Genomic DNA, 14974 nt, shown 5'->3' on the forward strand with positions numbered 1-14974 from the left:
ACAAAAGACAGAAAAAATATTCAATAAACTGCAGACAAAAATGTATGTATATAATTTTGTATCAGAGTTATTGCAGTTATGAGTTTCTGGCTCGTAAATAGCTTTAATTAATTCAGATACATCCGACTAATACAGAAGTGCCAGAAAACCAAACAAGTATCGATGCCTCACATCAGTCGTTCTAATTAAACCCAAATGAAATGCATATGCTGTTATATTGCCAATGCATAGTATTATAATCCTCATATGACCAATATTAAAGCAGCCATATTATGCTCATTTTCAGGTTCATAATTGTATTTTAAGGTTGTACCAGAATAGGTTTACATGGTTTAATTTTCAAAAAACACCATATTTTTGTTGTACCGCACCGCTCTCTCTCACTGCTGCAGATCCTCTTTTCAGCTGGTCTCTGTTTTAGCTACAGAGTGAGACCTCGTTTCTTCTTTTTCTTCTGTACTATCTTTGATTGCACTTGCACATGCGCAGTAGCTCAGATGTAGATCATGTCAGCTAGCTAGCTCCATAGACAGTAAAAGAAAGGCTGTTTCTACAACTTCGGTCAGTTACAAGGCAGGATTAGCTGGGAGACTTCTAAATGAGGGCGCACATGTAAGTAGCTCTTTTGTAGATTATGGTGAACTTGTGTGTGTTGTAGCAGTGCTTTGCTATTGAGAACGAGGTAGCATTAGCGTTAGCATGCTAGCGTTAACGCTAACGCTACGAGCTAATGGTTGCGGTTAGCCTGCTCGTTTCGGCTTGTGACGTCACAAGCCGTGCCGATTTTGAACAGCTCACCCAGAGACTGAAGGCAGGACACATTCAGAAACTGTGTCTCACTCTAAACAGCATGGATGGATTTTTTTTCAAAGTTTGTATGTGTGTGGAAGCACCAGAGACACAACATAACACCCCAAATCCCAGAAAAATTGATTTTTTCATAATATGGGCACTTTAAAGGTCCTATGACATGCTGCTTTTGGATGCTTTTATTTAGGCCTTAGTGGTCCCCTAATACTGTATCTGAAGTCTCTTTCCCGAAATTCAGCCTTGGTGCAGAATTACAGCCACTAGAGCCAGTCCCACAATGAGCTTTCCTTAGTATGTGCCATTTCTGTGTCTGTAGCTTTAAATGCTAATGAGGAGGAGAGAAGGGGCAAGGTGGAGGGTGGGGGTGTGGCCTTGACCAACTGCCACTTTGCTTGTTTGAAAGCCATGATGTCTCTCTCTTTCTCATGGGCGGGCCAAATTCTCTGGGCGGGCAAAGCAGAGAAAGGGGAAGTAATCTTGCTCCTTATGACCTCATAAGGAGCAAGATTCCAGATCGGCCCATCTGAGCTTTCATTTTCTCAAAGGCACAGCAGGATACCCAGGGCTCGGTTTACACCTATCGCCATTTCTAGCCACTGCATTTATGGTATAATTAAATTGTCTGACCAGCTATTGAATTAGTTGTTGTTAGACTGCAAATGTCAACCTCATGGTGGTGCTACGTAAAAAATCAGGGGATCACCAAAGTCAATCAGACTTTGTCTGACATCGGCAGACCTAATTGCAAATGTGAGTTGTCAGAGCAAATAAAACATGAGCTTGCAGATTCATCTTGTTCCCAAGCTAGCAGGAACCACGAATGTCTGTTTTAAGTAGTGTTGCATCCAATAGTTGTTTAGATATTTCAGTCTGGACCAAAATGGGGAACCAATCGACAGACTGACATTGCCATTCATAGAGCTATGCCACTAGCATGGCTAAAATTAAAAATTAAAATGACTCAAGAGCATGTATTGTTATATCATCTTTTTATTAATGTTATCTACTTCTCAATATCATCTTTTTAACAGCAATATCCACAAAATATTAACAGTGTGCAAGAAAACATGAGTTATGGCACATCAGAGAACAGTTACAAAAAATAGATATATTTTCTTCATAATCAATCAAGGCAAAAAGATACATATACTGTATGCATACACAGGAGATGAGAACACAAAAGATGAGTCTCGGGAAGGGCTCAGAGCCGATTCAGTGAGGTTGAATTTCAAAGTCTACCAGTGAGGAGCCTCAACTTTCCCCACCTGACCTGAAATAAATTTCACCGGGCTCGCTTTGTGTCACAACACCAGTAGATTTCCATCTTGAGCCACATGTTCTACTTTAACACTGTTTATTCTGTTGATCGGATATCCCCAAAACCAGCATTAAAACAATATACGCCACTATAAGGCAAACTAACAACCAATCAGACAAACTGTCAGCAATTTAGGCTGGCCGTCTCTGATTTAAGCCCAACCAGCTATGGAATGATTAAAAAACAACAATGATAAAAAAAAGCATCTGTCAGACATCTCCAGGACAACAGCAGTGTGTGTATGTGCGTGTGCGTGCTGATATGTATGCATGCTGGTTTTATGTTGTGTAAATCTTCTGCAGTTGTAATCCTTTGGCTGCACCTTGCAAAGAAATTACAAGAAACTGCTTTTCCTTTCCTGAACACTGACAACAAATCAGTTATTTCCTCTATGGTGCGTAGTTTCTGTCGCCCCCATGAGGAATTCTAAGTAATGACAACAACACTGTCGGAGCATCCACATGATACAAGCCTTCGGTGATCGCACCCCCACCCCTCCTCCACACAGTTGCTAACACGGAGGATTAAAAAACATCTTCAGAAGAGGTTATTATCTTGTAATTTGTATGTCATCATTGTCTCCAAAGCTTCTGCGTGCAAATTACACCGGACTACACCATTTTGTAAACATAGCCATGCTGAGAAATGCAGAGAGAGTTTTCTGGAGCTGATAGGCTTAATTAGCTTTGTTTCAACTCATTTGGCAATGGCTTGAATGTAATGGACGTTCATTAATGTCAAATACTTGCGCACTATAGCTTTAAGTTTACATTAGTTGAAATTATGGGGAAAGTAAACGTATCCCAGATACCTAGTTCTAAATTACTTCCTACCTGTCACTGCAGTTTGCACTCAGGTTTCTGTTTGTAGCCATTTCTTTAGCTTGTTCCTTGTTTTTGTTTTAGTGATGAAAAGACCACCATCCATATCAACCTCAATCAGGTCAAACCATCTCTTCAATTATCTCTACAGATTTAGATAAAGGGATTTTATTTAATTTAAAGGAATAGTTTGACATTTTGGGAAATACTCCTAATACAATAATTGCTGAGAGTTTGATGAGAAGATTGATACCACTTTCATGTCTGTTTGCTAAATATGACGCTCTAGTCAGAAGCTGGTGAGCTTAGCATAGACTAGAAACGTGGAGCATCTGTTGGTTGCCTAGCAACTTCACAATGATGATGATTCAACAATATTTCAATGAGATATTTCCTGTTAATTGGTGAGCTTTAGAGGTAACAACCTTTGGACAGAGCCGGGCTAGCTGTTTCCCCCTGCTTCAAGTCTTTAAGCTAAGTATAAGCTAACTAGCTGCCACCTTTAGCTTCATATTGATCAGATAAATATGAGAGTGATATCAATCCTTTCATCTAACCCTCTGCAAAAGGCGAATCAGCATGTTTCCCAAAATGTCAAACTATTTGTTAAAGTCTCTGAGGCTTTATTGAGTGGTGAAAATAAACTGCAGTTAATATAATAGTAGTAGTAGTGGAGTCAGTCACAGACAGAGCTAAACAGAAAAAGAAATTATTTGTCAGCTTTGTGGGTTGTTTGGGGTTATTTTTGGTCATCACATAAAAATGGCTTCCCACGCTTCAACGATTTTAGCTTGTGACAGAATCCTTGTTTTCTCTTCTCCAGAATGAGCACACTAGCATCTGACAGATGAAAAGAGTGAGTGGAGACCATACATGCTGCTCTGACTCATGACCTCTCCTCTGGTCAGACTCACCCTGACCTGGAATGGCAGGGCTGCAGTACTGTAACATAACTATGTGACACTCTGCACAGCACTGGAGGCACTGTGTGTTCTTACACACTGTGCCTCTCTAACAAATACACACTCAAAAATGCACACACATGCACTTCTATTTTCTCTTCTCTGCCTACTGCTCTGCCAAATCATCCTTTTCAGCCACCAAACACTAGCACCCGGCACCCCCACACACATGCACGCACGCACGCACACACACACACACACACACACACACACACACACAGTCTCAGCTCTCTCTATGGCCTTTCTCCAGCTCCTGCTCTCTCTGTACTTTAGGAACTGCCTGCTCTCTGTGTTCGGAACAAAGGCAAATGAGAGATGAAGCAGGGCTCTGTACCAGGATCCATCGCCTACAGTAAACAAGCAGTGATGTTAATTAGCAATTCAACCTTGATTTAGAAATAGTTTTCACATTTTCAGGAAAACGCTTATTTGCTTTCTTGCTGAGTTAGATGAGAAGATCAGTATCACTTTCATTAAATATGAGATTGGTATCAATCTTCTCTCATCAAGTAAGTGAATAAGCGTATGTCCCAAAATGTCAAACTATTCTTTTAAAGACAAGTTCACAAATTGGTCATGGGCATCTAATTTTAAAATATTTTCATTCTGTCACAAAAATGCAGAAAAATTAAGCTTTAAATTTTGTATAAAGAAAATAACACTTCTAGACTAAATACACCACTAACTTACTTTTTGATGTGGGTATTTTTACAAGGCGTCTGTTTTTCAGACTGCGTGCACACAAACAAGTGATCGCCTCTCAACCTCAAATGTCAGTGCAGCAGGTGGCTCATATTGACCAAGTTATAAGAGACAGAAAAGCAGTGGGTTCAACTCCCCTGACAGTCCATCAGCAGCCATAAGTCCTACCCAAATGCCTCCACCCTGCTCTTTCACTGTACTTTACTCTTGACAAAAGCCTCGGCTAAATGCAGCAATTAACCATCAAAAGCAGTTCTCAGTGCCCAGCCCCGCAGCTCCTTTAACCTTTGACCTGTGACAATCAAACCTAAAAAATAACAGCAAGAGAGAGTGTGTGCTATGTGCATGTGTGTAGTCCTAGTTGCCTGTCCCACCAAAACCAACACTTGAGAATAAAATGGCTGCTCTAGTGTTAAAGTATAGATCAGGAGGTTGGTTTTTGCCACAGGAATGAGGTCCGATGTTGATTCATCCTCTAACAGGATACAATCCTAAACTTAACAGGGCTTTTGTTTTTATCAGGTGTTTGTATTTGTATCTGTGTTTAAAACCATCCTCCGCTATCACAAGCCTCTAAAACCCGAATAACAAAAAAAAGATGAAATGAAGACAGACATGACGGTGACTGACAGAACAGAATAAGTAGTACTAAAAAAAAATCCAACATCCACAGAAAGGGATTCTGTGTTTAGATTTTGCATCTTACAAACACTGTACAGGGTAATACTCAACTGACCAGGTTCCATGGACTCCATAGAAAGAAGAAACTCAAAAATAAACTCAAAACAGCTACTCTTCAACTTATCACTTCTGCACGTCTGAAAGAAAGTTTATACACTTAGTTTGTTTCTCTTGACTTCATTTTTTTTCTCACTTTATCTTCAGCTTTTACAATCAAGTTTGGTTTGTCAGAGAGGAGGAGCATTGTGGAGGAGAGGAGGACAGAGGAAACTCAAGATGGGACCGATCCAGTCCCTGACCAGTTTGAGCTCAAACTGGGAGACTGGAAACTTTAAAGACTGGTAAAGCCAGGTCATATGAATTCTAATCGGATTTAAAGCCAGAGGTATCCCCCTTCTCTACTGTAGAAGCAAACAAAACAAACATCTCCATATTTGCATTATCCAATGCAATATATCTCTTCACTTAACCTTATGCAAACTGCCAATCGAAAAGAATCAAACATAAGAGGAGAAGGTAGAAAATGGAAAGCTTCATTTCTACTTTTCTACAGCTTCACTTTTACTTTTTAAGATTGGGTTTACTCCTCCAGCCTTGCAGTCCTTGCAGACTGATTCTAAGGTATGGTCAGCCTGTGACCTGGCCCTCTCTCAAGGTAAAGCACAGGGAGGCTTGATGTACAGTAGAAACCTGTGTTTAAGATTCTAGCAGGTATCTGGTTAGGTATTACCCCTGGCTTACAACCAGATCTCCTGTTGTTTCATTAATACTAGCATTTAACGTCAGACAGGAAGAAAAACCTGCTCAGCCAGGGGCAACACCTATGTCAAAGCAAAACAATAATAGAAAAAGTATTATCTAATCCGTTAAGTAATGCTTCAATAAAATATCAAAACGTACATTGAGTTCACAAACAAGTATTTCTTAAGAAAAATGCAGTAAACGTCCAGGGTTAATAGCTTGAGTTCTGTGTAGAGCAGTTCACAATGTTCCCGTCATAGGTGCAGATCTGAGGTCAGCTTAGACATTGATTTCAACCAACAGCAGTCATAATAAACTGCAGTGGAATCGGTGACAGCAGATCAGCATCTAGAGACGACTTTCTGTACAGGTTGGCACAGCTGGAGGTTTGGCCAAAAGGCTGCAGACAGCTGCAGTGAGGCCACAGGCAGAGAAGGTCTGTTGATACAGGTTTGGGTGGGAACATGCTAGCCTGATAAAGGCAAAGGCTTTGGCCACTCGCTCCGAAATAAGCTGCTGTAATTTAGCACATGGCAGGTTTGTGGGAAAATCTCTCAAACCTTTATAAAACGTTCACAAAAAAAGCTTTTATTGAGCTTTTAATGGGAAACCAGGTTGTGTTTGGCATGGTCGGCAAGAGCGCCTACTGCCCATTTCTGTTGCCTACATGCAACCTCCCACTCCTTGCCTACGGCACTGCTGTCCATCCTTTACCCAACCCCTCATTTCATGACAAAACAAGGAACAAATATCCTGGTTTCCTACTGATTATTAATGTCCAAATCTCTTTTTCAAGTTAAGCTGACACTTGTAGTTAATTTACCAGCATATATGAATATTACCAAAAGCACCTCAGTGATATACTGATCTCAGCCACCGAGAGAACAAGATACCTGCCCTCTAGCTGCGGCTCCAGGGTATGGCGCTTTTCCAGAGTGGCTATTTTGGGAGTGTGTGTGTATGCTAAATAGGTTTAAAGTGTGTGTTTGCATGTGATGTGTGTGTGTCTGGGGATCAATTTAAGTACTGAATGTGTGCATTGATGTTTGTCTGTATGTGCATGAGTATGTATGAATGTGTGTGTGTGTGTGTGTGTGTGTGTGTGTGTGTGTGTGTGTGTGTGTGTGTGTGTGTGTGTGTGTGTGTGAAATGTGTGTGTGTTTGTGTGTGATGGCAGGAGGAGCGTAGCGCGGCTATAGGATGATGCAGGGCTTCTTGTCCTTGAAAGGGTTTTCGGAGGTGGGAACCCCAACCAGCAGAGGGTCGCTACGAGCGTGCTGCTCACAGTAACTCATCAGGTCTGCTGCTGCTTTGGACACCTGTCAGGAGAGCGGGAGAGGTGAGGGAAGGCGAGAGAGAAGAAGAAGGTAGAGGATTTAAATGAGTGGAGAGCAATTTGACAAGTAGAGGGGAAAAGAAGAAGATGATGGTGGACAAGAAAGGGAGTTGTGAGGGACGTAGATGAGAGAGGAAGCAGGAGGAGCAAGAGGAAGGTATCACACATGATCATGATCATACATACAACAAACACGGCAGTAAACTATTGTCCTACCTTAATGCGTTCAATCCCTGCCTCAATCCTCAGCTGTTCCACCAGTTTCCTGGCCTGGGCGATATTATTATTGGTAGACATACTGATCCATCAGAATACACCAACTCAGGAGAAAACTGAATGAGAGAGAGAGTAAAAACTGTTTGCTATGCAGATAATGATGGATGATTTCATCAAATATGCTGGCCCGCCTCATGTCGATATGCAGGAAAGGCAAGGTGACTCCTGGCAACTAAAATCTGACTTTGGAACATAGTTTTGCACGAGTGGACTGACATGCTTTCAAAACTTTGTTTTGATTTGTGTCTCGTGTGTAACCAGGACAAGACTATCATGGCGAAATGAGGTCTGGCTTGGAAATTTACATTTCAACTTTAGCAAAGCAAATATATTATGTGTGTACCATATATACTGTATTTTATGACACATAAAAGGTACATTTGTTGTAGTCGGTCAAGTTGTCGATTGTTGATAGTGATGGTGTAACTACATTTACTGTGCTTACGGTAAATACAGTTTTGATGATTTCATTTTATGCCACTTTATACTTCTTTTGCACTACATTTTAGAGGGAAATAGTGTACTATTTACTCAACTTCATTTATCTGACAGTTCCTTTGCAGATTAAACTACAGAATAAAGTATTTAAATTTAGCTTGACCAACTACTGTACCACATTAAAATGCTGCTTAGACATTAATGCATCAGTCTTAATCATCCAATAATATAATATATAATAATATACTCTAAGAAGGGCCATTTTCTGCATAATGAATACTTTTATTTTTTTGCTACTTTAATTTAGTTGTTAGTAGTTTGTTGATGACACTGCTGCCAGACTTTTATTTGTCATGGAATATGGTTTACATTGTGGTACTGGTACTTTTACTTCTTCCACCACTGTGGAGTATATACTGGGGTATTCTGCATGATGTATATAAACATATGCATACTGTATATGCACATAATGCTTATATACTGCTCTGATGTATGAGCTAAATCACCCTTAAAGTCCTCAATAGTTTCACTTCGTTGCAGAGTTACAGCACCACCGTGAGGTGACTACTTGGTGGTGCAACATTATTAATAAAGAAAATGGAAATATGAATATGTTTCTTGATCAAAATACAGTTTATGGAGGTGATATGCACAGTATACTATATAGAGCTTGATTTACTAACTTAAGAAATATCTGTTAGATTAATAGATCTATGTTTGTCATTCGTGCTAAATATTCTTCAAGCTTTTAGCATAGCAGAGGTAATAGAGGATCACCTGACTGATGGTAGGCAGACAGGACTCTCTCTGAACACAAATGGGACTGGATGCAGATCTGAGCGGTGCAGGGACGGCTGGAAAAACAGTTGCCAAGTCAAAACGACAGAGCTGGTCTGCAGCTGAGCTCACATTGGCTTGACTGTGTAAAAAAGCAGGTGAGATGGCTGCTGCTTACACAGTTAGGTTACAGACAGGCAGATATGTTAAATATGTTATAGGTTGTTTTTTTTAAATCCATTTGCAGTTTTGTATACCTGGGCTTCTAAAAATGTTTCATGTCACAAATTCCAAACTGCATTTAAGATTTTGTTCCATGGATCCATATGGGGAGGTTTTTGTTTTTTTAGTAATTAGTGTGACTGGCAATATAACAACTGTGAGAGGGGAATCTGCATTTAAACAGCCACTCCTATAGAATTGTGAATCTGGATAATTGCTGACTTCAATTAGAAAAATCTCAAACTATCCCACATTCAAGTTTTCATATTTCAATTATAGAATAGAATTTGCTTCAATGCCAAACTGTCATCATCAGCCTTATCATTTATATTACAACATCTGTCATCACAACCAGTAATACAACTTCATTGATCAGATGGTAGGACATTCCTGCATTGCTGATCCAAAAAAGGAAGTCCTTTCATACCTGTGCTGTCAAAGATTAATTTAAAAACCTCCACTTTCTTTCCTTTACACATTTTTTAGCAGAGTGTAGAAGTTTCCCCACCAGTGCATATGATCAAAACGCACCTCGTTCCTCACATACACCACTGTGAGTGTGTTACGACTGTGTCTCTCTGTGTGCTGCCCTCTCTCCTGCTTTAATTACTCCTACCATGGAGTAGCTCAGAGATTCATGTCTGTAATTAGGGCTTTTGTCTGTGTGAGTGTGTGCGTGTGTATGTGTGTGTGTGTGTGTGTGTGTGTGTGTGTGTGTGTGTGTGTGTGTGTGTGTGTGTGTGAGAGAGAGAGAGAGAGAGAGAGAGAGAGGTGGGAGGGAGTGAATAGATTTATATTATAATACCTAATGCACTTCTCTCTCTCTCGCTCTCTTTCTGTCTCTGAACACATATTTGTATTATTGTTATACTTCTGAGGACATGTATTAAGTGTCTCCCAACCAAACCCTAATCCTAATCTTAGCCCTGAGCTCAAATCCTAATCCCAACTAGACCCTTAGAGGCAAAATACCGCCATTTCTGTCCCTTTTCTGCATATTTGCTCTCTCTTACACACATGCAAACTTGTTTTTGACAGCATTTAAATGACTTCCTTAATTCCCTGGAGATAAGGGGTGGGCATATCGATACTATTATCTTGTTTTGAGTATCAATACTAGCGTTGATATAATCATTGCCAAAAAGACTACATTAGTGACATGTTAGATCACGTTCTGGAAACATGAACACTTGTTAGTTCAGAGAATTAACACACAATTAACTTTTAGTTACAACAGTTATAACAGTTATTAACAGAGTAGAGTAAAAGGAAATGCCTAATGTGTGTTAAATTAGTGGTACCAAAAATGTATTTATAAGTAACCTATAAATGCATTTCCCTCATACATTTTGGCACATGGCATTCTCCTAAATAAGATGCTTGTAATAGTAAAAAGAAAGTATATGTATCTGCCTTTGTATAACTTAATATCGTATTGGAATCAATTTTTGAGGTTTTTTTTTGGTTTCACCCACTCTAGAAATTTACCCTAACACTAGTCTACAGTCCACTACATGCTTAAACCCAACTCTGACTTAAATGTAACCCTCGATTGTAATAGTTCACCATATAAGGCCCTGATCTTTTTCCCTAAATAGGAGGTGATCGTGTGAACAGATGTATGTGTTTAATACAATTGTAAACATACACAGACGCACAACCCTTCCATCACAACATATCTTCTCATTCCCTGTCAGGGTTTGAGGAGTGTCCCAGTGATAGCCAACAGAAGAATATAGATATGAATATGAACAACAGCAACTCACACTAATACTACACCAAGTAAACACTATACACTAGCTTGAGGTGACAGCACTTTTATCCACTTTGTTTAAAAGCTGTTGTACCTTTCACAAACTACTGCTTTCTGGTTTTGGAAGTGAACTTCCAATTTAAAATGATGGGGCTGTTCAGAAATGTAGGCTATGTTTTCATATTTTCTCAAATGCATAAGCAACAATAGCAACTCGCAGGGAACTAACCATTCAGAAATATACAGCCTAAATCAATTTTTTAACACTTCAGTGATATTTTAAACCGAGTGCCTTGATTCCTTCAGCCTGTTGATTTTCTAAACTTTCTGCTATGGCGCATTCCGTGCTGAGAGAAGGAAGCTGTACACTAAACCAGCATCGCTGCCCCTCCGCATTAAAATCTCTCTTCTCCTACGCCCCCAAATAGAAAACATTTTCTTGTAAAGCCGATGCACAGATGCAAACATATAGGCACTGTAAGATGGTCATTTGACTTGGACAGGACCAAACACATCACCAGAGCTGGACAGGCCCCGGTCAGCCAGCCAGCGAGCACACAGCCGCTCTCAAGACGCGCAAAAATGCATCAATCCTTATTGATCCTAGCGGCTCCTGGGCGCTGATCGGGCCTGCAGTACGGAGCCATGTCCTCCGCTATAGGCCCTGCTTGCTTCTCTACCGTGTGAAAACACAATGCGGGCATTTTGATGGATAGAACAGCATGTCCTCTCTCTCCAATGGCTATCCACACGCACACACACACGCATACGCACAGTGCGCGCAAGCACAAGCAGTCCTTGTGCACATATCTGAGCCAGAGATATTTTCCCAAGTGAAGACCAGACTAGACCGCTTCAGTTCTGCAAATAGGCCCTAATCGTTAGCCGTGGGAGCAGGGTGGTGACACGTTTTGAGGGAGGCAGGCTCCTGCATCCAATATAAACCCATCCAACAACAATGGGCACAAGACTGGAGCGCATGCCTTTATGTTCCGCTATTATGCAAACTGATCGGCACACACGGCCTACTTCAGCATATAAAATCCAGAGGTTTTTGGAACCAGTGTCTTGTGCGTCCTCAGAGTCCAGACGAGCTGTAGGAAATCTTCCACTGACCCTGTCCCCGGTCCTCCCCACCCTCTCTGCCGGCAAAGGGCTGGGAAAAACCGGATTCGTGACACTGATGAAGCCCCTCTCCGCTGCAGCCACCCTCGGTGACGAGAAGCCGGGGTTGCATAGGCGCGAAGACAATTATTATACACAGGGAGAAAAATACCCAAATATCTCCAAACTCACCTCCGAATGCGCTGTATTGGTGATTTAAAGGGCCAGATCCGCTGGTTTCTCACCCTCTCTGCTCGTTCACTCCCCGTCTTCGCCGAGCCAAACGCCTCCCCCTTTGCTACCAGTGTCTGTCCACTCCTCTATACCCCCCTCCCTTCTCTTCCTCCCTCCCTCTCTCCGTCTCTCTTCCTTCATCCGATCCGGTGACAGCACCTTTAACCCAGGGGCTCCCAAACAAACATTCACAAATATAGTGTCTTCTAAACAAGAGGAGTTTGAATGCATAGGTTTTATTTTCAATGGATGTAGGCTATTCGAAGTTATCTATTTAGTTGGGGAACCCTGGTGCCCCATCAGGACCCGCAAAGACTTTTGCAGCCCCGATACGTTTGGATGGATGTTTTGACGTGTAGATTGACACTTGCATGAATTAAAGCCCCATTCAAAATTACTTTAGAAAATGTCTTCCTCTGCTTTCAGTGTATAGCCTACCTTTATTTGACAATAAAGTCAAAAAAGATCTTGCTGGAACCCCTGGAAACCTCTTTTTTTGGAACACTGATCTGTAGTGACACTTTGAATGGCTTCTTACCACCATTTAATTCATCCCTGGTCGTTTTAATCTATTATAGGCTAAATGACAACCATTGCTAGGCAAATAATAAAATAGGTTACAACAAAATGCCTGAAATTAACTAAAAATACCTTTGATGACCCTTATCCAAAAATGCTGTAGCCTATCATCTTTTGAGTGGCCCGTGATTTTGTATACAATTTCAGATTTTGGTTATGTCGTCTATTTCAAATGTCTCCAAGATATTGCTTGTCATATTCTTCTGAATATAATATGTAATCATACCATAAATGCACCAAACATGTTTCTAAAATCTGCGTTTCTCTTTATAACCCTCTTCATCTTGCAGGCTTTGGGGAAACTAAAGTGATTTATTTTACTTTGTTTTCCCTTATCACTGCAGTTAATGAAGATAAAGACTGTAGTGCATGACACTTAACCGGCAATTTTCCACATTCATTGTAGGTTTTGGACTAGTTAGTGCTTGAATTAAGTACACTGGCCTGTCCTTTTTTCTTCTGCAAGGTCTGCATACAATAAGCCATATTTCACAACTGCATGACCCTAACCCAGCTCCCTACTTACCCAACCTGCAATCCACCCCTGTCTTGTAGCCTGTGTCCCATGTCGATCTGTGTACCACACAGTCAAAATGACTCTTCTCCCCATGACTCCACTGCGCTGTGCTGCCACACGGCGGCGCCATTGACCCAGCCGTAGTTCCGTCTACTTCGGGGAGGTGTGGGCCGCTCCTGCTATTCCTGGCAGGCCCACGCATCCTCCGTTTCCACCGAGCTGTAGTCCACTCCTCCACACGGAGCTAAAAGGGCTGCATCTGCAGCATGACTATTGGCGAATGTGGACGGTTGGCTCTGTGGTGAAGAGGGGCAAAAGGTCTGATGAGTAGGATGGGGCCATAAAACCCTGGTGATACTGACAGAGAAGGAGATGTAGGGAGCCTGTATGAAATTATGCTGCTTTGATAAACACACTTCTACAGCCATATCTTCCTCATGGCTGTATGGAAACCCCTTTTTGAGCTACTTCTAACCTCGGGAGAGCTATTTATAACTAACACAGAGAACCGCATTGGCCTCATTTTCACTGAAGTGTGAAATTATGCATATACATTTCTCTTCCATTTCCTCACCTTTTAGCCCTCTCTTTCTCCTTCTCTCTCCTTTATTTGTCTCATTTCTTTCTACAGTTTCACTCTCTGTATTCCCTTGCCTACCCCCCCACCCCTCTCGTGTGGCTTGTTGAGGAGGCAGTGTGGTTACAGTGGATTACAGCAGCTCTTCATTTTCTGAGACATGAGCGGTGGAAGCCCGATGAGTCACGATTAAAAGATGCTCTCAGGCTGACAGAGGTAGCACCCATCCACCCACCCACACACGTACGCACGCACGCACACACACACACACACACACACACACACACACACACACACACACACACACACACACACACACACACACACACACACACACACACACACACACACACACACACACACACCTTGTATCCCTTTCTCTGAGCTGTCATGTGTGCACACAGCTTTCCGAGATGTAGAAGCACACGTGTAGGCTATGTGTGTTTGTTTGTGCGTTTGTGGACAATAAGATTATCTCATTAAGAACCAGGAGAGGGGTTGCCACACTGGCCTGGAGGGGTAAGAGTTTTCGTCTTTCTGCGTTGTTATACACTCCAGCAGCAGCATGGGAGACCTCTGCTTGTCGTAACGCATCTGTCTCCACCAGGGTGAGGGTCACACCACACTCTCATGCGACAACCGTCGTTAACGTCACGCTGTCTCCATAGTAACCGCACTGGGCACAGCATCCCCAAGCAGATGTTAGAGGGACAAGAGAGAAGTGAGAGTGAAAGGAGGAGTGGGAGACTGTGATTCCAGCATCTCCCTCTCTCTCTATGTCTGTGTGTGTGTGTGTGTTTGTGTGTGTGTGTGTGTGTGTGTGTGTGTGTGTGTGTGTGTGTGTGTGTGTGTGTGTGTGTGTGTGTGTGTGTGTGTGTGTGTGTGTGTTGAGGCTTTGGGCTAAAATGCAAAATGCTCATAATTAAAATGCTGATGCTAAACAGGTAGGCCTATTTACTACAGCTTATAGCCATTTTACTTTAGCGTGTAAGCATGCAGTGGTGGAATGTAACTACGTTTACTCAAGAACTGTACTCAAGTAGCCTAGGAGGTAGGCCTACTTTAAGTGTATCCATGTCATGCTACATGCTACTTTTACAGCTGTAGCTAGCCTACAACTTGCAGG

General features: G+C 41.7%; 1 protein-coding gene across 2 annotated transcripts; it reads right to left on the reverse strand.

Moving 5' to 3' along the window:
* Positions 1-1784: 1784 nt before the first annotated feature.
* On the reverse strand, positions 1785-12250 carry gng7 (guanine nucleotide binding protein (G protein), gamma 7). Of its 2 annotated transcripts, XM_035994909.1 has the most exons (5): positions 12134-12250; positions 8863-9006; positions 7588-7703; positions 7199-7354; positions 1785-7136 (listed from the first exon to the last, which is right to left on the reverse strand). In XM_035994909.1, the coding sequence occupies exons 3-4, from the start codon at positions 7666-7668 to the stop codon at positions 7229-7231; spliced, it is 207 nt and encodes a 68-aa protein (XP_035850802.1). In that variant the 5' UTR covers positions 7669-7703; positions 8863-9006; positions 12134-12250; the 3' UTR covers positions 1785-7136; positions 7199-7228. The 2 variants fall into 2 exon arrangements, with proteins under 2 accessions (XP_035850802.1, XP_035850801.1); XM_035994908.1 differs by having other exon boundaries at positions 1785-7354.
* Positions 12251-14974: the final 2724 nt, after the last annotated feature.

This window comes from Sander lucioperca, chromosome 18, assembly GCF_008315115.2.
Source record: "Sander lucioperca isolate FBNREF2018 chromosome 18, SLUC_FBN_1.2, whole genome shotgun sequence".
NCBI classification, from domain to species: Eukaryota; Metazoa; Chordata; class Actinopteri; order Perciformes; family Percidae; genus Sander; species Sander lucioperca.

Bases quoted from the DNA above. Each gene is read 5' to 3' on its own strand.
- gng7 (XM_035994909.1), bottom strand. From the start codon at position 7,668: ATGTCTACCAATAATAATATCGCCCAGGCCAGGAAACTGGTGGAACAG. The intron at 7,355-7,587 runs GTAGGACAATAG...CTCTCCTGACAG, and splicing joins CAGGGATTGAACGCATTAAG to GTGTCCAAAGCAGCAGCAGA.